We start from the raw sequence: 25,771 nt of genomic DNA on the forward strand, positions 1-25,771 counted from the left end.
TGAATCATGACTTCATCTCCAATCCAAAATTCCTTATGCCTACATTTATCATCAGCCTTAACCTTGTATTGTTTATTCATCTTAGGAATGTGCTTCCTCACCTCTTAATGAATGTTCTTCAAGTGTTCTGCAAAATCTTTAGCTTCAACAATACTTGTCTCCCCTTCGTCCAACTTCCTTAATTTAGAAGCATTTTTGGGACTACTTCCACACACTATTGGAATGGTGATCTGTCACTACTCCTATTGACATAATTAGTGTACACAAATTCTATCTGAGGTAAAATCAAATCTCATCCCATTGACTTACCTCTAACCAATCATCTTAGTAAATTTTCCAAACTCCAATTCACCACTTCAATATGTCCACCAGTTTGTAGATGATGTGTGAGATGAACTTTGAAAGTCTTCAACTTATTCCACTATGTGCACCAAAAGTACCCAACAAAATTGGTGTTTTGGTTTAAAACTATGCTCTTTGGTAGACCATGTAGTCTTACCACTTCTTTGAAAAACAGTTTTGCCACATGAACACTTATCTCCAAAAGTATGAAATTACAAATATTAGAAATAAGACATAAAAAGCCACATGGACATTTTCCTTACAATATTCAGTAAGCCTAAGCCACCCCACGAACATCCTAGAATTGTGCTAGACAACCCTATTGGTCTTCTTTTTATAGGCAATTTTCCACCGCCCAATAAGGTTCTAGATATTGAACCCTAGACCTTAAGGATAACCAACCCTAAATTATTATTGTTTTCATATTTTATTACACTAAAATAGGCCCAAACAACTTCTAGAACTCAAAAGAAATTTTCAAGAAATTCCATTTTTGCTCATTTCAGGTAATACAACTCCCAAAGACCATAACTCATTGCTAGTTGCTTCAGTTGACTATAATGACCCCATTTCAGAAATGCTACAACCTAATATATAGTGCCTAACTTGCGTAAGCTCTAATCAGCCAGGATTTGACACCTTTTTTTAGATCCTCCAAAGCCTTCAAAACTAAGTTCAAAGTTTTTATACCTTGCTACCAATGCAAAAAAATTCCAATAACTTCACAAATAGACTTGATATTGTAATAAAACTTTACTGGCAAGTTGATATATCTAAAATGAATCTCCACATATGGAATCAAAGCATTCTAATCTCAAATGAACAACTTACTAAAATTAGTAAGCCTCCAAAAATAGTAACTTTGCACCGAGATAACATTTACACCCAGGATGCTCCTACATCAAAAACACAAATATTTCAAATCAAGGAATGTTGAATTATGCTCTTACTATCAATCCCATTCCTATTCTTCCCATCCAATTGGTGGTGCATCATCAAGTTCATATGTCACAGGTGATGCACGTGTATCTTATTATCTTTAGAACACGAAAACTTCTATAAGGACTCAAAAAGAAATATATGAGATGAAAGATTTCATTGAACAAGTGAAAAAGTTGCCTTCTAAAGTCACCTACCTAAGGAATCAAAATAATCAATTACAAAATATGTAAAGGAATTATCGAGCACGTCAAGGCAAAAACAAAGGATATCAAAAAAATCCTCTTGCACATCATGATAATAATCAAGGACACAATCAAGGATATCAAAAAAAAATCAACAATAATGAAGCAATAATCAAGGTCATCAAAAGGCCAATTTTGGATATCGTAATAACAATCAAGGGCATCAAACAAGATCATGGAACACAAAGTCGAACAATGGAGGTATAAATCACCATTGGACAATCCTCCATCTTTTCAAAATTGACCAACTGATAAAAAAAATAGCAAAAGAGACACTATCTAGATGGTGTAGATTACATGAGATGAATCAACATTCTAAGTTACAACATCATGAATTTCAAAGAGCCACTGAAATTTTCAAGGGATAAGTGAAAAATACCGCCACACCAAAGAACCCTCCTCCTACGAGATACGAGCTAGTACCTACACCAAGATATGATCAAGCATTGGTATCCAATGATTTCAAAATCCCTTCTCCTGATTCTCAAGATTACATGCATGTACAAGCTAATCAAAAGTTCCCACCTACATCAACAGATGGTTTCGTGGAGGTACCACAATATCAAGTGCCACCAAAAAATTAGCCTCTACAAATATCCCCAAATGAACCACTACATAAGAATGGATTTTTCTTCCCTCCTCTCCACAATAGTGTCCTAGTGTAAGGGAAAAGTAGAGTACAATCTTTTCAATAGACATGGTAATAATTTCATAAGGACATATCAAGGGAATTATAGAAATCATGAGCCATTGACAACATCAACCCCTCCAAATAATTGTTCAACTCCTCCATACCCAAATGCAAGCAACATTCCTAGTTCCCTAAGAGATTCCCCTGAGTATCAACAACCCACTAACTCACAAGGAGATAGAAGATGGTCTTCCATGATGAATGCTTCATAGAGTGAGAAAGGGAGATCTAACATACAATCCTCTACACAACAAGGAGAACAAAGGTGAAAGGAAAATGCGGAACAAAAATAGAAAGAACATCCTTCTGGAGAGGAATTTAAGACGTTGAGCTCTTATGTACTAGAGGAATTCAAGAAAATCAAAAGTAAGGTTTGTCATTATATGAATTGATAAAAATTCTAGAAGTTAGAGATACATTGTTGGGAAGTTTAAATGATGCTCACTCAAATATTATTTCCCATAATATATCACATTCGCCAAGAGGGTCACCCAACATCTAATAATCTAGTTTTGCATACAACACCAACATGGTTGAGAATGTATTGCTATACGCACCTGGGATTCCTCAAAACCCTTCGAGATTTTCTTGGAATGTTACAAAAATCTTCATATAAGAAAGTTATAGCTAATGGAGGGATCTCGCAAAATGATTCAACACAAGAAACAATCAAAGATAGTGTTCCCTAGAGGAACAATAAATAACTACACAAAATAGAAGCAATACTTTACAAAACAATGAAGAATTCAATCCAAGGGCACAAAAGCCAATGGTTTTCTAATAGGGAAAGATGAGCCCTCTCCTTTTCTAGTATTAGTCAATAGTTTTGGAAAAATGTTACATAACTATTTGATTGAATTTGTTGTGTCAAGCAATGTTATGCCCTTGGACATATGTACAAAGTTGGGATTAGTTTTGTTGCAAAATGTTAAGAAGGTTACTCAGTTGGATAAGAAAGAGGTCCAAGTTGTGGGAGAATTGAATAATATCCATATACCATTGGCATTTGACCTACATGCTCAGAGCTGAATTGATGTATCTATTGTGGATATTCTTGAAGGATATGTAATGTTGTTAAGTAGAGATTGGGTAAGGAAATTGAATGGATACATCGCAATTGAATTTTTGCACATGAGGCTTCCATGAACGGGAATTTTGAATCAAATAACGGTAGAAAGCATGTTGAGGCTTTGATTATTGATTACTATTCATATGGAGAAGTATTGAGATCATGTTCATGTAAACAAGTTTGGTATCATGTCCACCATACAAGAGAGATTCTAGTGTTGCAAGGTTATAATCAAAGAGGATGTCCTGGTGTGATTCCCACATTCACTAAAGCACCTATTGATAATAATCTAGGACCACCATTACATGAGGGAATGTTCGAGAATTTTAGGAACTATCTTGAAAAGTGTTAAACAAGAAATTGAAATGAGCAAAGATGACTCCATTTAGAATTTGTTGCTACCCAATTGGTGCATAATACATAACACATCTCATTTAGAGATGTCATGCACCATGTGTAAGGCTGCAATTGCACAAGTGTCCAAAATGGTCCCGCAAGCATTAGCAATAGAAAATGTTGAAGAAGTGGTTAACTCATCCCATGTGGAAATTTTATAGCCACTGCATGAAGGAATTAAAGAAGGTTAAAGGAGACAAGAAATATAATAGCAAAATAGAGGAATCAAAGGTCAAACCATCCAAAGAGTACACAGATGATCAGTTTGGGACTCTATCCTTTGACGAATCCAAGTCAAAGAAAGGAAGTGGAGCCAAATTTGAACTCATCATCCCGACTGGAGAAACTTGTTTGGTAGCACATAGATTGCTATTCATGTACGAATAATGTTGCTCACTATGAATCATTAGTCATTAGATTATTCCTCATTATCTAGAAAGGTGCTAAAAATCTTGCATGTGCATGGGGTTTTAGGCGTAATGGTCAAGAAAGTTGGAAAACAATATACCTATCATGATAAAAGATTAGGTCATTACTACAACAAAATTTGAGACCTAATTGAAAGCTTTGATGCTTTCAATATTAATAGAATAAGTCAAACAAGCATTCCTATAGCAAACTCAACATGGGAGGAGTTCATACTTGGTTGGGCATTTTTTTGGTGAACCTCAACATGGCTTGGACATTGTCATCTCCCATGGGGAGGACTTTGTGCTTAGCCAACCATTGCCATTTTACCAAGGCAAAGTTGATCATATGTTGGGCATTTTTATGTCTTTTCTGGGTGGAATTTCCCATGGCACAAGACATGGCCATTTCCCTTCATGGCAAACTTCAATTGTCCTAAGACACATCCATCTCCATTTATAAAATTTTGAGCCACTGACATTTGATGGATTTTATTGATGATTTTCAACCATAGAGATGTTTGTTTTTTATTCTTAACGCAAAAAAAACCCACTACCTTGACCCAACCTTTCCAAAAATAGGAAAAAGCAAGGGTCCCTAAAACATAGGAAAAACTTTCTAAAACTAGCCATCTTGGGATTGTTCACAAAGTGCCGAAAACAAAACTTCCTAAAAAATTGGACAACAGAAAAAAGAAAACTTTCAAATCAAATGCATTTTTTGTCCCTCATGCATTTGAAGCACTTTGATGGCATTCAAACATAATCTTGATCATGATTTTAATAATTAACTTCGACCACTTGAAAACTTGATCTACAAATGTAGAAACTAGGGGTCCCCATTTGTGTCAAGGGTGTGTGAAAAGGTCACAACATGACTCGAAAGACACCTTACCTAAATAGGTAAGAAACACCCTCATTACATTAAGTCCTAAGAAGGATTGAGCACTATCTCTAGATAATTTCAAGTCGATTTTTCCTTATAACACTATTATATACAAAATTCTAGCCAAATTGGCCACAAAGACTAAACAAGATTGTTCCTTGCATAATTTTTGAACAACAGACGGGTCGATCCTTGATGGCATTATTCTTGCTTAGGAGATAAGTTATTGATTTTAGACTAGGTAGACAATGTATGCGGATGAGATTGGCCATTAAGAAAGCATAGAAGTAGGTAGATTGGAGGTTTTTGTTTAAGATGGATTCCTCTGGTTATAATAAATCTAGTCGGATTGGATATTCAATCCTATTGCAAGTCCCAGATACACAGTGCTAATCAATATAACTCTAGAAGATTTATTTGGAAGGTCATAAAATTTAAAGATGTATGATCTGGTAGTCCTTCCTATATCGTGATTTAATCCTAGAAAGCTAGATGGCTCTCATAGGCTGGCAGGATCATGATGCTTAAGGCTGTCATCTCAGATTATATTCATTTATCTAAAATCCTGCATCTACCTCAAGTGAGTGTGCAATAAAGGCTGAATCAATACACAAGGAAATTCTTCTACCAAGCTTCTGTTGACAAAAATAAAATTGCACTTATTGTGTGGGATAAGTATGCAAATCCACCTTTGCTAGTGGGGCTGATCTGAAAAAACAATAATCAAAAAAAAAAAATAACTCTGATTTTTTATTTAGTAAAGTACTAAAGTTTGATGCAAGTTCACTTTTCAATGAAATAATTTGTTGTTCTTTGCTTCATTAGTTCAATACTCAAAGACTTGATAGGTTTTTGTTGTGTGCTGCTTACCACATTAACATGCCAATTTTTATCTCTCCTTTTTCAAGTGCAAATAAAGTGATTATATAACCACCTAAGACTGTAAAGGGTAAAGCATAGAAGAAAGAAGTGGAGAAAGTATTAACAGGAACTATGATTCTAAGCTAATTATGCATTTGGTGGAAAAAGGATAACAACATTATCAGCTTTATGAAGAGAAGTTAACTTACCTCACGAACTGCAATCACTAAACGTACAAGTTCATCACCAAGAAGCCTCTTCAGGACATCATTCTTTTTAAGTGCCATAACAGCCTCATCCAATGATTTGGGCATTCTGTTGACAGTGCCTTCCTTCAGATCCCCAGGGTTTGATGCTGTTTCCAAATAACAACTTCTGATGTTCAGAAATCAGTATGATAGAAATAAAGTAAGGTGAACCTAGTCATAAAAGAAACATAAAAACAATCTCATAAATGTCACAATATTCAAAAATTTGTGAATGCAAACAGAGAAACAGTGTCCATATAGTACACAAAAATAACCATAGAAAGCATTGGAACCTGAGATGTATGGCAGTTAAAAACAATCAAGCTAGTTCAAGAAACAGGAAAAAATTCAGTGAATAAATGCAAAGGAAGTAGGTTGTGGTAACTGGATAGCTAGTTCCAGCCAGAAAAATAGATGGGAATTCATTCGAAAAACACATTGTGTCAACATAAACAATAGATTTGAGGCAGATAATTGCAAGCATGAATGGTTAAAAGAAAAATCAAACATTTGTCATGTCCATGTTGCAAAAAAATATTTCAAAGCATAGATTAGCAGTCTTCTTTAAGCTTAGCAAAAAATGAATCATCACCACAGGGACTATTGACTTCAGAAAGAAAGTTGAATAAAAGCTTCTAAATAGAAATGAGATATACCAAGAAAAATAACACAGTTTAAATATGAACTTGACAATGTGGAGAGCATTAATCAATTGAGTGTTGATAACATCTAGTTCTATGAGCCGCACCAATAGGTTTTGGTAAAATAAGGTGTTTTTGCAAGCCATCCATTCCAGCAGCTATAATTGCTGCCAGCCCCAAATACGGATTAGCACAGCCATCAAATGTCTTGATCTCAAAATTGCTCACAACTCCACTTGAAATTCCAGGAGGACATGCTGTCCGAATCGGAGCTTCTCTATTTTCCCTTCCCCAACAATGGTATGCTCCACTCCATGTATTTGGCTGCAATCGGTCATAACTGCAATGTTTATCAACATAAGTGATTAAAAAAAATGGATCATTAAAAAAGGCACACAACTAAGTCAATAATTAGGAGCTAGATAATATAGAAAAAAATCACAAAAAAATAAAGTTAATGTCAGATCCTGCAATTGGAACATATGCTTACTTCTCAATTACTTAAAAGTATTATGAAGTTTTTACAAGCAATAATTATTAAAAAAATTGGATTATTCTGATCTTTTCTAGCTTATGAAATCAATTATGAATAAGAGATGCAACATCATCCTACTAATGATCTTCTATACAAAATACAAGCTAAGAAACCCATACATCTGAAACATAAGAAAACATACTATTAGTTGTTGATAGTTGCATTTTACAGGCACACAAAATTGAAACTTGCCCTTGCGGTGAAGTTTATGCCTATTGCATAGCATTTCTATTAGATTGAAAGCTAATAGGCATGCAAACCAAAGAGGGATACACGCAACTATTTTACCTTCATCTGGACCATATATTGGGATATCAGGATCATGGTGATATCAAGATGATCCCAGCTAGCTTCAGGAATATCAAAAGATGTGCTTGACCTCTTTATGGACATCACTGCATCAGAAATATATTGTTTGCAGTTTGAGCACCTACAGCTGAGTATGATGACATAACAATTGGCTCAACTTCTTACTAGTAAAAACATAGACTAGTATTTGGCTGAAGGGATAAATGGATGTTGACTGCTAGCTAAATCAAAGACGAGTAAATCTTCTTTACCAAAAAAATTAGACGAGTAAACATAACAAAATTTCATAAAATAAATATTTAAACTACATTCAAAGCTACAATTTGAATGGAAAGTATTTGCCAAAATAAAATGTCCTTCAAAACAACCTATTGTTGATTTATTCCATGAAATTAGAATATGCAAACCATTGTTACAATAGCTTAAACTAAATAATAGCTTTTGCAACATAAGCATGGCTCACATTAATATTCATTGACAAAACACAATAATTTCATTTCAAAGTTTGAGAGAAAAATTTCTAAAGCATATCTCTAACAGTAAACATAAACTCTCCTTAATAAATTATGTACTCAAGGCACTTGTTTATAAGCTCTCAAGAGATTGCATTTAAGGAGAAAAATAAAATATAATGTTCCCCAAAAAGCACCTCTTTAAAGTAATACTGTCCCTATCTACATAAAGGAGGAAATAAAAATGTTTTTGAAACAATCTAATTCAAAAACAATTAATAAATTAAGGCCTAATAAAAAACTCATCCCTATCCCCCAAATTAACTACTGCTAAAAATAACAAAGCCAAATGTGATTGTGCTAGAACAATAAAAGATTTTGTTGCTTGAATGGTTTTTGAAAATCTAAACTAACTTTGATTTGCAAAATTGAACAAATCCTTCAATTGTCGAGAACTTGATTTGAAGCCAGTTAAATTCATTGAAAACTCAAGAACATAAAATTTAGAACAGACTCCTTGTGAATCTTAACACTCTGAAAATGAAAGTTCAGCATCAGTAATTCCTTTGATTTGATACCATGAGGAACATCCTAGCAATTTTTTTAAAAAACTGTGTCATTGGGTTTGGAACAAAAAATCCTCATCAGCATGAAATTTCTATCATAACTTGATCTAAGATCTATTGATTCCTTGATTTAATGAAGAACCTCAGCACCATGATTATCAATCTCATAAACGCCGCCATGAAAGCAATCCTATCTATTGTTTGAGGTTGAATAGTCATATTTGACTCATATTCCTGCAACAATGGAAGGAAATGACCCTTGTTTTTTGCTGCAATTCACCAAGTCTAAAAAGCACTCTTCTATGAGTGCTGAATGGGATGTTTTAGGACTGTTTACATAAAAGCTTAGTTATGAAGTAGAGATTTGAACTAGCTTTTCCAAGGGAAAGCATGCCTATTTGTCTTGTTTTTAAACATCAAAACACAGCATATTTGATTTTTTTCGGTAATCAAGCTCTAACTAATTGGCACTTCCACTTCACTGATTTACAAATAAACATTACATATACTTAGTAGAGCTCAGTACATAGATGTTCAGAGTGGCATCAGAAAATAGACCCCATATGGCAGCTTAGCTACCAGATTGTGCAGAACAAAGCAAATCACTGTAGTTACTGATATAGAAAAGTTTCCATATTTCTATTTTCCATACCTTTCCAAAATAGTTGCAAAGATTCTGCCACAATCCCTTTTTGTTTGGATGTGTTTGAATAAAATATGCCAACAATATACCCCTCCTCCAACGATATGGGAACTACTGCCTTTGGCCTTAGATCTAAGATTAGGATTTCCTCAATGAGAACTTCTACAAGGGCCTTCCTTCCAATGGCTTGGACCAAGTTTGTTAAAAAAGCTCATACGTTTTTCTTCCATGCACATGCCCTCCCTCCCAGCTATCAACACCCCATAAAGCTCCCAACTGGTTCTAACTTCAATTCGAGCAGTTTGACATTGTGTCAAACACTTATCATGCAAGCTTTGATACCACTGTACAAACCCCCACCCTGTTCTAAGTTCACTTCTAATGCCCTTTTGCTGGTGGATCCAAGCATTTTTACTGGTGTGGGTTTCCTGGCTTTCTTGAACGCTGCTGTTCATGTGATTCTACAGCTTTTCACGTGTGGGTTTCTTTGTTTTATTGCACCTGTGATTTCTGCAACATTTCCCACTGCTGGTTGGGTGTAGGATACCTATTAATATGACTACAGGAGACAACTGTCCTCCCCAGGCTCATACTCTTACCTATCAGAGTCTATGTGACAGAGTGGTCAAGCTAGAGGCTGACAATATCATGTTGAGAGACCAGATTGGGGTCTTGACGGTGGAACTTTCAAACCTCAAACAGTCAACTGAATCGAATATCAAACGTTTCTCAGACACCTTCATCTCTAAAATAGCAGTGCTCAAATCCAATATCGAGACAGTTATTGAACAACTTGATGGGTTGGATAAATCAAGGATCAGCAGACCGAAATGGCTACAATACACTCTTCTCTGATTGCGGAAATGGAACAAAAGGTGAAATCATGGGCTTCACTTTGCACCAATACTGATACTACTACTCCGAGACTGAGTATAGACAAGATTGTTCAAGGTAAGATTGATGACGAGAGAGTACGGCGGGCACGTGAGCTCAACTTGTGTGTTCAGGGTCTTTCACCCACTTCTGACCCTGCTGCTGCTAGACATTCCTTTCTCTCCGATCAACTTGGCATTTCGGACATTACCTTGGATAGATGCTAGTTTGGTGCGGGGGACATCCTTTTTATCAGATTCTTGTCTTTTCCAGATAGGCTTTGTGCCATTATAGCGAAGAGAAAGTTATTCTCTCTCCCCTCTAAAATTTACCTAGACGAAGATCCTACTAAGGCACAGGTTACAAAACTCAAACAGGCTCGAGTATTGTGGCAGAGGCTAGGCGTGCTGGGAAATGGGCTGTTATTAGGAATCTTAAGACGGTGGTCCGTGATTCTCCTCCTGTTGGTTGGGTAGAGAGGACAACCTCCAAATCAACGTGACGGTTCCGACAGCAGTCCGACAAGAAGAGACCTTCTTCTCTTCTTGTCAGCTGTTGGAATGGTAATGGCTCTTTATGGTCATTACCTGGTCTTTTTCAGGATGTGGGGTTTTCAGATATTTTGGCCGTTACTGAGACTCACGAGAGCCCTATGCGTCCTCTTCCAGGTTATCATTGTTATCAGTGGCTGTCAGTGTGTAGGGATGACGTCCGGACATCTAGTGGGGTCCGTGGGTTTGGGGGTGTTGCTTGTTTGGTTCGAGATGATATCTTCAGGGTTACTTTTGTTGTTCACTCTGATGCCTTTGCTAGATTTATGTGGGTCCGGATTGGTCGGCAAAAATATCGACAGAGAGATATTTTTATTGTTGTTTGTTATTTTCCTCCAACCTCCTCTCCCTATGCCATTCATGACCTGGAGAATGGAGATCCCTATTTTGACCTTCAGGAGAGTATTTCACAGTTCAAGGCTTTGGGTAATATTATTATTCTTGGAGACTTCAATGCTCGTACCAAGGATCGTCAGATCCCTAATCGTGGCTCTGATTCGAATTGCATTTTTGAGTTAGATCCGACTACTATGGGCCTGCAGTGCACTTTAGAGGATGTTCTTGGGTCGTTCTCTGTTTATGGTCGCCACATCCTCCAGCTTTGTGAGTCTTCTGGGCTGTTGATCCTAAATGGTTTATCTGTCCTTCCTGGATCGGACCTCTTTACCTGTTGGCCGCATTGTGGCGGTGCGAGTGTTGTTGACTATGTCATTTCCTCTCTTTCTTTCATTTCTTCCATACGCAGTTTCACCATTTCACATCTCCCCTTGGCCGATCATGCTCTTCTTAACATTTCTATTTGCATTTCACCCCATCCATCCTCGCCTTTGCTCTGCCCAGCTGGTACCATCTCCCTTCCTACCCGCTTCCATTACCCTAAGAATGATGGTGAGCTCTTTACGTATCACCTTAGAAGACTTCTGTCACCCGCTAGCTTTAATGAGTCGCTTGTTGCCTTGGACATGTTTGATTCGCTTGCCTCTGCCATATGGGATTCTGCTCTCCTTTCTATTCCCCACCATTCCCCTCTCTCTCTCACAGCTAATCATCGAAATACCTGTCCTATAAATAAATGGTTTGATGCTGAGTGCAAAGCTTTCCATCGCTCTGTTCGTGTTGCCTTTGAGGCTCAGTCTCCTGCTTTTACCCATCTGCGCTTTTTGTACCTCTGTTTTCTTCATCATAAGAAACGCTCCTTTGCCTCCATTCAGTGCAGAACCCTTTGCTCCATGCTTATTCAGAATCCCCAGATCTTCTGGTGTACCCTTTTCCCTCGTTGCTCCCCCATGTCCTCCACTCTCGACTTTCGCTCTCTGACCTCCCATATCACTACGCTTTATGACATTCCTAGGCAGCCTCCTCTCCACTCCACTCCATCTCCCCACTGCCACTTGTTCACCTATTCTAGTATTATGGAGGCCGTCAGATCTTTGAGATGCAGCAAAGTAGCTGATGAAGAGGGTTTCTAGGCAAAACTTGTCAAACTTGGTGCTTCAGTTCTTGGATCTTACCTTCCTACACTCTTTAATAGAGTGGTTTGCACTTGGTTTCCTGATTCCTAGTCTAGGCATGTGGCTTACCCTATTCACAAGTCTGGGCCTGCTTCTGATTCAGGAAATTACAGAACTATTATGACAGGTCATACTTTTGCCAAACTTTATGCGACTGCTCTGAGCACCATGTTATTTAGCGAGCTTGATAGACGGGGATGTAGGGCTAGAGGTCAGGCTGGCTTTTGGGCAAACTATTAGACTATGGATCATGTTCTTACACTACGGGCCATCGTTGAGAAGGCTAGACATCGCTCTCAAAAGGTCTATTGTTGTTTTGTGGACTTCCATAAGGCTTTTGATTCTGTTCCTAGGTTGGCTTTATTTCAGCGACTTCAGGAGATTGGGATCTCAGATATGTTACAGACTGCTATTATGAGGCTTTATGAGAAGGTAACAGGTAGGCTCAGGACTCCAAAGGGCTTTTCTGATCCGATTCAGAGCACCACTAGAGTGAAGTAGGGTTGTCCTCTTTCTCCTACACTGTTTGGTTTATATATTGATGAGTTGGAGGATTTCCTTATGAAATCCTCTCAACCGGGAGATGGGTGTTATTTACATTAGGTCTTGATCTCTATTCTCCTCTTTGCTGATGATGCGGTTCTCTTGGCCGCTTCTCCTTATAGCTTACAGAGACTCCTTGATGGTCTCACTTCTTTTTGTGCTCAGCGGCAACTTGTGGTCAATTTTTCTAAGACACGGGTTATGGTCTTTAACTGTTTAAAGACCTCTAATCTTCATTTCTTCTTCCAAAGGAAGAAGGTTGAGATTACTCCCTCTTATATGTATTTTGGTGTTAAGTTCTCAGGACCACGTTTCAGTTTGAGACTTGCTATTTAGTCCAGAGTCAGTAAGGGTATGGGTTCCCTAGCTTTGTTGGAGAGACAATGCTTCAGGCATCATTTTCAGGATATTTCATCCAAGTTGTCCCTTTTCAGCTCCTTGGTTCGTCCGACAGTCCTCTATGGTTCCATGGTTTGGGGACCTCTTATTGCTTCTGATTGGGCTTCTATTAAGCGAGTTCAGACACTGTTGTTGGGACGTATCATTAGGTGTCACAAACTCACCCCTCACAGAATTGTTTTGGTGGAGTTTGGTGCTCATCCTCTCAAACTTGTTGTCATTTTTGACTTGATTAGGTTTCTTCATTGGCTTCGTGGTTTTATGGAGACATGTGTTGACCGGCATAGATACTCTCATCTAGCATATTGGTCTTTGGTGGAGATGATGAGATTTGACACTTCTGCTAGGTCTAGATGCTGGTATGCTCAGGCCACCTCTTTGTTGGGTTCAATCGGGGTTGAGATTGATCGTCTTCCTCCTTATCAATTTTCGTTGGATGCTCCTACTCATCTTCTCCCCTCTCGTCAAGAGTTGAATGAGCATGTCAGACAGGACATTTATAGACAGTACATTACCACCACTTGGTGTCATCCCCCAGGTGGTCTGCGACCTAAGATGGCCTTCTATGCTGAGCATTTTCTTGATATTCAGGATGGTATTGTTGGTCGCCTTGCTTATCTCTACCGGCGTTGGAATCATGCATTACGATTCTCTTTGGGCTCTTTTAGAGTTGGTTCTCATTGCCTTAGGGCTCGAACTGACCACCATATGGATCGGGCTGATCAATTATGTCAATTACGCACTCTGATGGAGGTTGAGACTGAGATTCACTTTATATTTCATTGTCCTCTTTCCTGTGAGATCAGAGGGAGATTTTATTGCCTTTTCAGAGACTGTTCTTCTCTCTCGATGTTCTTTAGCTATATTGATCAGCGGTGTCTAGCACTTTATCTTCAGGAGGCCACCCATCTTTGAGAGAATACCCTGCAATCCTTTCCTCAGGGACGGTTTCTCTCCCTTGTCTCCTCTACGAGGTTTGAAAAGGCCTTCCACTACTTCTCATTCCAGATCAGTCAGAGATTGTACCAGTCTCTCTAGGCAGCAACAGTCCTATAGTGGTTCTTCGCGGCATCTAAAGACTATGGATTGTCCAGGGATGTACCTCTCTATTACTGATTTCTTTGTGGCAAAGAAGGACCTTTGGTCCTTACCTTGTCTTGCTTCTTGTTTTTCTCTTGCTTTGTTACTTCTCTGTCACCGTTTGGTGCCTTTGCTTTGGCCGGCTCTTCTGTTTGTATGCTCACTCCCATAAACCATTTTGGTTTTTCGTGGACATTAATAATTTTATCTTATCTTATCTTATCTTATCTCCATTATCCCTTGTAAATCTGATCAAAATATGTTATGAAATTCAAGGAATATTGTCAAACATTTAGCATACAAGGTTTGAATCCGTTGTTATGAATTCTCTATTTGTCTTCTTTAAGTTTGTAAGCTGCAAATGTAATTACTGAATGCTTCTGACAACGCAAGGTTGTTCTATAAATGATGTACTAGCTGTTCAAGACCTTTGACAAAACATATACATGACTGAAATCAACTATTACAGCTAATAGACATAAAGACAAACACTTGTCATGCATTCTCAGTGAACAACTACAGCCACTAGGCATTTCTACAAACAGTTTATAGTGAAATCATGCAACCATTTATAGTGACAGCATGAAGCTAATGATTGCAATTATAAACTTCCAAATTATTACAACCAGTTTTCATGTAATTGCAATTAACAAGAACCGGATTATGATGAAACGCAACTAACAGGTAGTTAGGCCTTTGCAATTTGCAGAAAACCCTTCCTCATAAACTATGCTCAAACAACACTTTTCTCCAGCACCAACCAGTAGGATGCAACTCTGAAAATGCCAAACCCACACAGCTAGAATATATGCAAGGCTGAGCTGTTGCCTCAAGTCTACGACCTGTCCTAGGAAATTGACTGCCAATAATGGTCTAGGCATTGCAGGCTGTAGACACCAATGTACACCAGCAAAATCGCCTTCAAAGTCACAGCAAGAAACAGTTACAAAGGAAAACCAAATCCATGCCAAACCCGATATAAATTGCAGCTATTCCTAGACACCAAACACAGCTAGCAATGGCATTAACAATCAGCTACAAACTCACGCCAGGAAGAGGAAGTGGTTGGCATCCAAACCCTAGATTAATCTTCAACAAACTTAATAATTCTGGTATACAACAGCACCAAAATTACCATCAATATAATCATAATTAAATCACAGATATTCATAGCACAATTCACCACAATCTTTCAATGGTTCAAAGTGCCGGCAGAGAGGAATCAGTCCTCATAAAACCCTTGTAGAAAACTTTCAACATCACACAATAGTAAAATCAATAGCCAAGAGAGAAAATTAATTTTCTCCATGAAGTCTATTTTATAATACAAAATGCAACTTGGCTTCTTCCCCACACTTTCCATTAAAGATCCTTCATCAATACATTTTTCATTTAGAAGCTTCTCATCTAATAATTTTAAATAAATAACTTGCAAGTTCATAGCTTCATGAAGACACTTTTCACTTAAAAGGCTTCTTCAACACCCCATCAAATTATAACACTTACTGATAAAGTCATTTCTTATAATAGTCTTCATAAACAACTTATAATATAAAGCTCCATTAATTTACCCAATCATTGAAGATCCAATCACCAAGTGCCTCAACTGCACTGCTTAAAATAGTAACTAGCCCAGAATTGACATACTATAAATAGAAAGACACTCAACAGAGACCCTCAAAACACACTGTCAGCTCACAAGGGTCGCAATGATGAAATAACTTTGCCAAGCTATAGGAACCTGCTAAAATGGGAACATTACACACCCACAAATTTATTTGAAACTATCTTCTAATCTCAGTTTTTGATTCCATGTTGCAAGAACACACCAGTTTAGTAGCAACATCTATCCACAATATTTTCACAGTCCACAAATTGCTATCTCCAATGGCCAAATCCATTGAAATTTATTGATATAGGCAGCCAAGTTTCTCAATGATGTTCAAACCAAATCTTATGGAACGTGAGTTTTTCAAAACAAAGATTTTTCTCTCGCCACCATTCAGTGTGCAGTACCTTACACCGGGGATTCATTTTCCATATACACCAATGAATATGAGAATGTGAAAGCCCCTTAAGCTCATCAATTGATAAGTAGAAATGTATTGTCGAGACTTTTTTGGCAAACTATCACACATGCATATCTGAGTCCGTCTGATTAAAGATTTTAATGCCTGAAGATTTAACTGATTTATTATAAGGTGATTTTATAACTTAAGCTCGTATTCTTAATGTCACTTTATTATCTATGGGCACTTTATTTCCTTAAGTGGGAGAAAAGTATTATTTTAAAAAGGAAATAAAGAAACAAAAAGGGGAATGTGAAGTCACATGTTTATTCTTAAAAGAGGAGGAGCTCATTTTCAACATACATAGTTTTGTGATTTGAATTTCACTTTTCCTCTTGAAGAGTTATTTTGAAAGCTTCAACTTTTAGTAGGTGAGAGGACATAAAACCTCAAGCTTAGATAGCGGACAAAAATCCATTGTCGATTGGAGACATGATGCAGGTGTTTCACATTGTATTCCATACTCATTTTTTCTATTGTCCAATCTTGTTGTAGTTACTGTATCTACGAATGATTTCTTGGTCATTTTGTTGGAGAACTTCAATGAAACATTATTTTTGAAAGTGTATTTCAGTTGGAGATTTATTGCAATAATATTTTTGAGATCTTTTTATCTAGTTGTTAATGGGGTCATGCTAGTGAAATCTGAAAATCATTGCATGAATTTATTTGTTATAAAATTATGAGTTTTTGTTAAGGGTTTTGGGGCAAGTATCTAGTTAGGGATACTACAGATTGTACAAGTTTGGAGACTAGGGTTGGGTTTCCACCAATGCTTTGAACCCAATCTTCTCTAAATGCTTGCTCCAAGAAGAAAAAATGAATTGAAAACTCTAATGCCTCAATTGCTTCCTCAAACTCTCCTTTTATACTACCTTGCTAACACCTTTCCCTCCAAAATATGGAAATTTGAATTCAAAAGGAAAGTATAAAGTAACCCCAAAGTAATAATATTTTAATTTCCATGAGCCCTTTATTAATTTATTATTTTGATTTCCTTATCAACAAAAGGGGAAATTAAATGTTAGAAGTTGAAATTGATGTCAAATATGGAAGCACGAGATTATTGGACATTGACATCAATGACAAAGTTGAGAATTAATATCAAATGCATGACGAAGATGTTTTCCTTTGATGTCAAAAGAGTATTTGTTGTCAGGAAAATCTATATTGTAGTCGACGGGTAGAATTGTATCCGAACAGGCACATGACAATTGAGTCACCCCTTCAAAAAGTTATATGTACACCATCTAGAATGGATTTTGTAATCATCATTGTAATCAATCATATCGAATATTGTAGTATCTTCTGTATACATGTGAATAATAAAATAAATACTTCTGTGTTACATGTTTTTGTCTATTGTCTGAATGCATTAATAAACCGTTTACCCTATATAGTAAACATTTGGCGTCGTTGCCTACAAGGATTGGGTGCTATGAATGCCGAACACATTGAATAAAGATAGAAATAAGAATCCAAAAGATGACGGCATAAGGGTGGCACGGGAAGTATTAAACCGCACACATCAAAGTGACCGGAGGCACAGACTCTAACAACTTGCCGAAGGGTACAGCAGTGGTGGCACAGGAGGTGACCACGGTACCATGGGAGCACTGACGAACAGAGTGCAGTTGCCAAGTCGATCAAGGGAAAGGTTGATAGAAGAAGCCCGAAAAAGGAAAAGGGTGATCGAAGGAACAAAGAAAGAATTGGCAAACTAGTATACGCCCAGGGGAAATCTAGACGAAAGGGAAAGGACCAGCGTGGCTTGGAGTGTCGAAAAAACTCGAGTGTGGGGTGAACTCTTCGTCCCTGATACACCTGAAGAGCAGATACAGTTTGGTCAAAACAACCAAGTCCTTGAGGAAGCCTTCACGCCACTTGAGAACGTAGGTGTCCATAACTCAAGTGTTCAGAGCAGTACAAAAATACAGAACAACGTGGGTAACTATAGCACCGCACAACAAAAGAAAGAGAGGGTACCGATGGCCGGTCCAAAGGAAAAGTTACCAAAGTTCAACGGGGATGGCACAACTGACCCATTCAGACACTGCAAAACTTGCAAGATGGTTTGGACAACAAAATGGAGAAAACAACCAGGACGAGTGGGCAAGGCTATTTCCAGCCACCTTATGAGGTGTAGCAATCGATTGGTTTTCTAACACCGATCCGGCAAAGCTAACATGGGAAAACATAAAGAAGGAATTTATTACAGAGTTTCAACTACTACGAGATGACAATGAGATAGTAGCAGAAATCTACACCACAAAACAAGGAAAAAATGAAGTTGTCCGTGTATATGCTAGGAAGTTAAAAGAATTAGTAAATAAGATGGAAAGTAAGCCAACAAACGAGCTGAAAAAGAGATGGTTCATAAAAGGACTATGCCTGGAGTTAAAAAGGAAAACGAAGATTGTACCGCCATCGTTGTACACTGAAGCATACAATCGAGCGATGGACTTAGAAAGTGAATAGAAAACAAAAAAGAAGAAGAAAAGCAGATCATCTGACTTGGATGAATCCGCTTCTGAAGATAGCAGTGGTGATGAAAAGGGCAGTAAGAAGGTTCGTGCTCTCCAGAAGGATATGATCAGGATGATGAAAGAGTTTAAGAATATGCAGAAAGGGAATAACCAAACCAACGAAAATGAGCTACGGTGCACAGAATGCAAGACAAAAGGGCACATTAAGGGATCCTATCCGAAGAATTAGTTTTATGATATCTGCCAAATTGCAGGACATTCCACAAAGGAATGCCCGTTCAATATGAAAACAAGAGGGCATCAACAATTGCTCCGAACACAAGAAGCATCCACGTCAGGAGGGAACAGAAACACAAACAATTAAGGTGCCACTTGGGTGGGTACAGAAACAACAGAAGGGGACAAAACTGTTTACCGTATATCAATGGATTAAAGCACACAGGTAATGAACAAGAACAGCAACAGTAGTACTTCGTTTATCATTTGCATATGCCAAGAGATTACATACAAAGCATAAGATGATTTACAATGATCCCAGACGGGACCTTCCCGAAGGGGTCTGTCGGCTGCATAACAATACTAATCTACCCGTCAGCTACAAAATCTTTACCGACAACATGAACCCGTCGGCTACACAATCTTTACTGAAAACATAAACTTGTCAGCTACACAATATCTACCGACAACATCATACCCCCCAAAAGAAAAAGACGGTGCCAAATGTTTACCGTATAGATCAATGGATTAAAGCACATAGGTAATGAACAAGAACAAAAACAGTAGTACTTTGTTTATCATTCGCATATGCCAAAAGATTACATACAGAGCATAAGATGATTTACAATGATCCCAGACAGGGTATAAATACTTTCCGCCGAACCTTCCCAAAGGGGTCTGTCATCTAAATAACAATACTAATCTACCTGTCGGCTAAAAAATCTTTACCGAAAACATGAACCCGTCAGCTACACAATCTTTACCGACGACAAACCCGTCGGCTACACAATATCTACCGACGACAAAAACAACAACAACAATAACAACAATAATGGGGGCTGCAGTCGAATTCAATATGATGCAAATGATCGATCGATGGTTCAATGTCAGGCATGCAATTTGTGGGGTCAGTTGGCATGAAACTGTACAATGACAAACACACCGTAGTTATGTAGATGGTGTGGTCTTGGAGACCATTAAGATGCCAAGTGCCCAAAATCGAAATCAAGAGCGAATTTGATCAGTATCGAATCAGGAACTAACGAGGAGGAAGTCCTGGCAGTTACACATAATCAGGCAAAGCTGTACCCAGACCCAACGAAAGAAAAGAAGAGATTGGAAGAAGTACGGGAAAAAATTGAGAAGGGCATGCAAACAGAGAAATCACAAATGGAGAAGGGGGATACTGCAGGTACCTCAATGAGGAACTACGCAGAACAGAACATCATAAGGCGGATATTACAAACTGAAGTGCCAATAAAATTAAATGATCTGATCCTCACAATGCCCCAACTACGAACGGCACTCACAAACATGGCTCTGGCTGCTAAACTTCTAGAAGAACCTAGGAAAGAGAAGGGAAGTGGAACAAGCGCAACAGACCCAATGCTACTAGCTCTCACATCAAGAAGCCATCTGGCAATCTTAGAAATGGGTATATTGGGAACAATCCTCTCAAACACAATTGTAGACAAAGGTTCAAGGGTAAATGTCCTATCAGAGGATATCTGAAAGAAGTTGGGACAGCCGACGTTGTGGCCACCCACATTCCAATTGCTAACTGCAAACCAACATGGCATTAAGCCTCTAGGGGTCTTGATGGCACAACTAGTAACTATTGGAACACAGTCATTCCTACTCGACTTTGTAGTCATCCCGCTAAAAAGAAGGGGATATGACGCCATTCTTGGACAAGGGTGGCTTGTACAGGCAAAGGTTAAACATGACTAGAAGAAGAATACACTATCAATGGAGAGCAGAGGATGGAGATTCATTATTGATCTACACACACAAATGGTGATAGAAGAAGCCAGATCGTCTGATTCAGAAGGAGAGGACAAAGGTAAGAAGCAAATGGAACCGAATTAGGAAGGAGTCCTATGGTTAGAAGGTGGATCAAAGGACGACGATCTGGGTTGGGTAAACGGTCTATTTCACTGACAGATGGAGGATTATGAGCTCTTTCTAAGTTGTAATGTGTTAAGGGTCAACGAAGGTGAGAAAGGAGAGGAAAATGAATGTCCGAAGGAATATAGAGAAGCAGAAGAAGGAAAGGCAGTTACAACGGAAGTTGAAGGGAAGAACATACCATACGAACCTAGCAAAAGGAAAGATTCCATCGTGTGGTACACAAAGAACGGACTGCACAGAAAGAAAAGGTTACACTGCACCACGGATATAGTAGAAAGGTGCCGACAACAAGGAAAACACATCGTACGGTCTGCTCAAGAAACAAAGAGGAAAAGCTTAATAAAAACTTCAGCAGTACGGAGCAAAGGTTCTAAAATCAAGAATACAGTTATTGATGGCAAGGAGTGCCAGCCGATAGAAGTCATGGTACCAAGTTTGAGGATTGTGATCGAAAACAAGCTTGGAGATATGGAAAGTCTGAGGGAGGGATGATATAATTTAAATAAACTTGATGAGCGACAATTGCAGGCACAATGGGCCACGAAGGTTACACAGAACAGGCATAAGGCATGGAACGATAAGCACTTGAAGTTGAACAAATTTCAATCGAGACAACTAATGTTGAAGTATAATGGACGCAACGAAATCAGACCAAGCAAATTTAAAATAAAGTGGGTCAAGCCATAAAAATCCGCGAAGTGAGCGATAACAAAGCAATATAATTATGGATGCTCGACGAGAAGGAAGCAGCCCATGCAGTGAATGGGTCGAAGCTGAAAGTCTATCATGAAAGAAATAATGCACCTTCGTGGATGAGCAACTGAGAGACAGTCTAAAAAATGAATATTAATATATATATGTAAATTAAGTGTAAAATGAAATCTTTTTATTTGATAAACGTAACAAGAAAATATAAATAGCAGAACATTAGTCAAAGGGATCATCTCCATATGCTACGGCTATAAAACCAAGGAATCCACCACTGTACAGTAGATAACGTACAACCACCAGGAAAAAAAGAAAAGAAAAGACTATAAATATTGTTGAACAGAGAAAGATAGCATTCGTCGAAGAAGAGAGTAAATTGAACAGTGAACAAGTGAAAGACACCGTACAGCCAACTGGGAGGGAGAAATATTTGATTGCACGGCTCAGAGGAAGTAAGCATAAGTTCCCTACAGTATGGCCACCAGAGGGAGATCATACCGTACGAAGAGCAATTACAGACTAAAGAAGTATTAAAACACATCATACAGGATTGGAAAAGTGAAAAAAGGCACCGTACAACGTACGGTCAGGAAGGGAATTAGGAGAATGTCGTATGGTTCATTGAGAACACCATATAGTCCATCGGGAAGACTATAAAAGACAGGAAAACTAACGTACGGCAACGCAAGAGAAGATTCACATAGACAGGAGGAAAAAAACACCATACAATTCACTAGAAAGTTAGCCCTGTACAGTGGAAAAATCATACGGCTTGAAAATTCAAAAGAGATACCATACGGTGTACAAACTTTTGAAGAAAGGTATGAAACATACGGCCTGTCATGGGAGGGCATAGCCAGTATCTGGAATATTCGCATGATTGAACATGGTAACACCATATGTTGTACGGTCCGTACAGACAAAGAGGGAGAAGACACTTAAGCGTAAGAGAGAGCACTGACGTACGACCGTACAGATACACAGAGTCCATTGAGAAGGTTGTACGACTATTGGTAAAGGACTGTATGGAAATAAGGAAAGCCAACATAAAAGATACCTTACCAAACATTGTAAATCATATCCACCAGGAAGTGATTAGGCAGTACGAACAAAGGAGAACACATACACTACAAAAGCACTACATCAGGTGGTCGTATGTCATATGAAGTTAGGTTGTGATATAACAAAAGGGATCAGAGAAGGACAGAGGTACAGTAATAAAGTTACCCTTCGAAGGTCGTACCAAAGCATTCAAGAAGAAGGAGTCGTACTCTACAAGAAGCAGGAGGCTGTTAAAAAAAAAAAAAAAACAAAAGCCAACAGCAAGTAAAAAATGTTGACAATGGAAAATGTATGGTACCGGAGGTACAAACATAAACAAGTAATGAAGACCCCCAGTCAGTGCAGTTATCAGTCATGGGAAGTGTGACCAGTTGATGAGACCTGGAGCCGTTGCAGGCATAGTGTTTGTGTGCCAGAGGTGGAGAGAGCACTAGAGCAAGCCTTTTGAGAAGGGTGCTACGCTTTGAGGCACTCGGAGTAGGTGTTGGACGTGGGCCTGTCTTGGTGGATGCATAGAGAGCTCAGGAGGAGCTAATCATCCAGTTGGAGGCAGTAGTGTGACACTTGGCTCAATGTACCCAGGCATTAGAAGTACAGAAGGTGGCACAAGTGGTTATCAAGGTCAGATTGGCTAAGGTGACGGTGTTGTGTTAGCGGAGGCTACAAATGCAACAAGTTTTGGAGACCAGTTTGGTGCATGTAATGTCCCCATTTTAGCAGTTGACCAAGTGAGTGTGCGTTAGCCCCTTTCTACATGGTCCCGAGGGCTAACGAAGGGTTTAATAGGATCCTGGAGTGTTTTGGCCTAGTCATTTCTAGTTTGGGCCAAAACGAAATTGATTTACTCAGTTTCAGGCATACTTACTATTTTTAGTAAGTCGGCAGGACACAGTGCAAGTCAATTTTGGTGATTGGATTTGATACTCCTCGGTGAGAACTTTCTGATGAGCTATAACTCGCATTATTCGGAGTTCGATTGCTAATACATTTTAATGCCTGAAGTTTTATTAAAGTAACGTCTAATTTAATTGTAAAATATTTAAGTGTTACTTTAATATTTATTTTATGGGGATGTGTACCCAAGGGAGACATAAGGGGTATTTTAATATATGTTTTATATACTACACATCTTTTATCCCACATTGCCCATATGAGTTGAGCGGACCCTTGAAAATAGAATAAAAGGAAGCATTTGTGGCTTCATTAGGCAGGTTGAATATGAGAAGAAATTGGTGTGTGAGTTGCAGCTCCGTTCTTGGCATTTGAGGACGTCTATCCTCTCTTGTAACATTCTAGACGTCATTCCCTTCGAGTTTGGCCTTTGGAATTCTTTGTTATTGGCTTCATTATCAGGCAATTTAGTTGCATTTCCAGCTACAGGCAGATTTGGTATTTTGCTCATATCTTCTTACTACTTTTCCGATGCTTATGCTGCTTTGAGGGAATGATATTACTAAGGTAGTGGACTGATTGAAGGACAAAGCACTATAGCAGCAAGTTCAAAAGCATGGGCTGGAGTATTATGTCAATACTGCTGAAGTAATTAGTGAGTTGATAAATCTGCCATGTATTTGGTTTTATGAATTCTGAAAATAACATTTTATTAGCAGCAGTTCATTTCCACTTTGCATATTATTGTAGTTTATTTCTTGTTTATGTTGTATGATACCAATTCTATGCACAAAACACAACAAACAAATAAACGTTTGATTTCCGGAGTTATAAGGGGTTTAAAACATTAAACGGAGAAATAAGAGGTTGAATGCAAATTGTTTGACAAAATTCCTTTCAGCAAATTGGTTTAGTTTTTGGGACATCCAGGGGTGCCCATTACAGTGGTATCAGAGCTATAAGTCCTGCCATCCTGTGGAGGTCTTATAGGGAATTTGGAACAGCCGAATAGAGGGAAAAGTGTTTCACGAAATGTCAAAACACTAAAATCAGAAAAAAAAAAAAAAAAACACAGGCTAAGCATTTATGTTTGAGCATGCAACAGGGGCCTTATAATTTCCGCAATACCAGAGCAAGACAAAATAGGATTTCAGACTTGCAAAGAAAACAGTCTAGTACATCCGTGCAGGGGGACATTGAATCCAGCCATACAGACACAGAGGAGATATTCTTTGATCAGGACAACAATATGGGTGATCGAGATGACAGGAATACAGTATTAGGCAGAGGCGGGAATGCCGGTCCAGATCAGGGGGACGTAATATTCAGACAAATACTGGATACATTAGAGCAGGGGCAACGTATGCAGCAAGAGCAGAATAGGCGAATGGACATGATGTTGCAGCTCATGGCTAGATAGATGGGTGTCAATATTAATCCGGCAGATGCCAACAACAGAAACAATAACAATGAGGGAAACAATAACAATGGGGGAAACAATAACCATGGAGGCCAAGGCAACAACAACGGTCCTGAGAATAACATTAATGGTAATAATGGACACGGCAACAATGGGAATGAGGCTGATAACTTTAGACACGTTGCACGCCCAGCGCAGACTGCAAGCTCGAGACCTCTTCTACCCACCTTCCCACCTAGAGATCCGGTTCAACCAGTAAACGAACCGCAGATTACCGAATTACAGGATCAGTTCAGGAGGGACTGGGAGGGTAGTGGACCGGAGTTTCAGGCGGATATTTCCCTCAGAGATTATATGGACTTGAGGATGAGACACATGCCTAGAGCAAGAGGGAGGAATCAAAACTTTGAGCTGAGAAAGAAAGTTGGAAAACTTTCCTTACCTTATTATGATGCTTCAGGGAAGATGACTGCACGAGCTTGGGTGCAGAAGGTAGATACATACTTGCAGCTAAATCGTATGCCTGAGGAGGAGGCTATCAAGTATGCGGCTATGCACTTGGATGGCGTTGCACATGAATGGTGGCATCATGGCATGGTGACTTTGGGGCATAATCAAATTACATCCTATGAGGCATTCACGGACACATTGATTGAGAGATTTGACACTAGGGATCCCGAGTTACATTTCAAGGAACTAGCATAGTTAAAACAGTCAGGTTTTGTGGATGCTTACATTGCCGAGTTTCAGCGCTTGTCTGTACTTGTTACTGATATCTCTCCTAGGAGATTGGTGGTGTTATTTTGTGATGGTCTTGCTGA

The 25,771-nt window shown here is 38.6% G+C and overlaps 1 protein-coding gene across 3 annotated transcripts in view; it reads right to left on the reverse strand.

Moving 5' to 3' along the window:
• NODGS (nodulin/glutamine synthase-like protein) overlaps nucleotides 1-25,771 on the reverse strand; it is a 208,287-nt gene that overhangs the window by 16,768 nt on the left and 165,748 nt on the right. For all 3 annotated transcript variants that reach the window (XM_089817161.1, XM_089817164.1, XM_089817163.1), the window contains exons 16-17: nucleotides 6,833-7,065; nucleotides 6,046-6,191 (exon numbers count right to left, since the gene is read on the reverse strand). In XM_089817161.1, coding sequence (XP_089673287.1) covers nucleotides 6,046-6,191; nucleotides 6,833-7,065 — 379 coding nt within the window. The remainder of the gene's footprint in view (nucleotides 1-6,045; nucleotides 6,192-6,832; nucleotides 7,066-25,771) is intronic.

This window comes from Cupressus sempervirens, chromosome 1 (assembly GCF_028749045.1).
Source record: "Cupressus sempervirens isolate cs-2001-9-10 chromosome 1, ASM2874904v1, whole genome shotgun sequence".
Classification (NCBI taxonomy): Eukaryota; Viridiplantae; Streptophyta; class Pinopsida; order Cupressales; family Cupressaceae; genus Cupressus; species Cupressus sempervirens.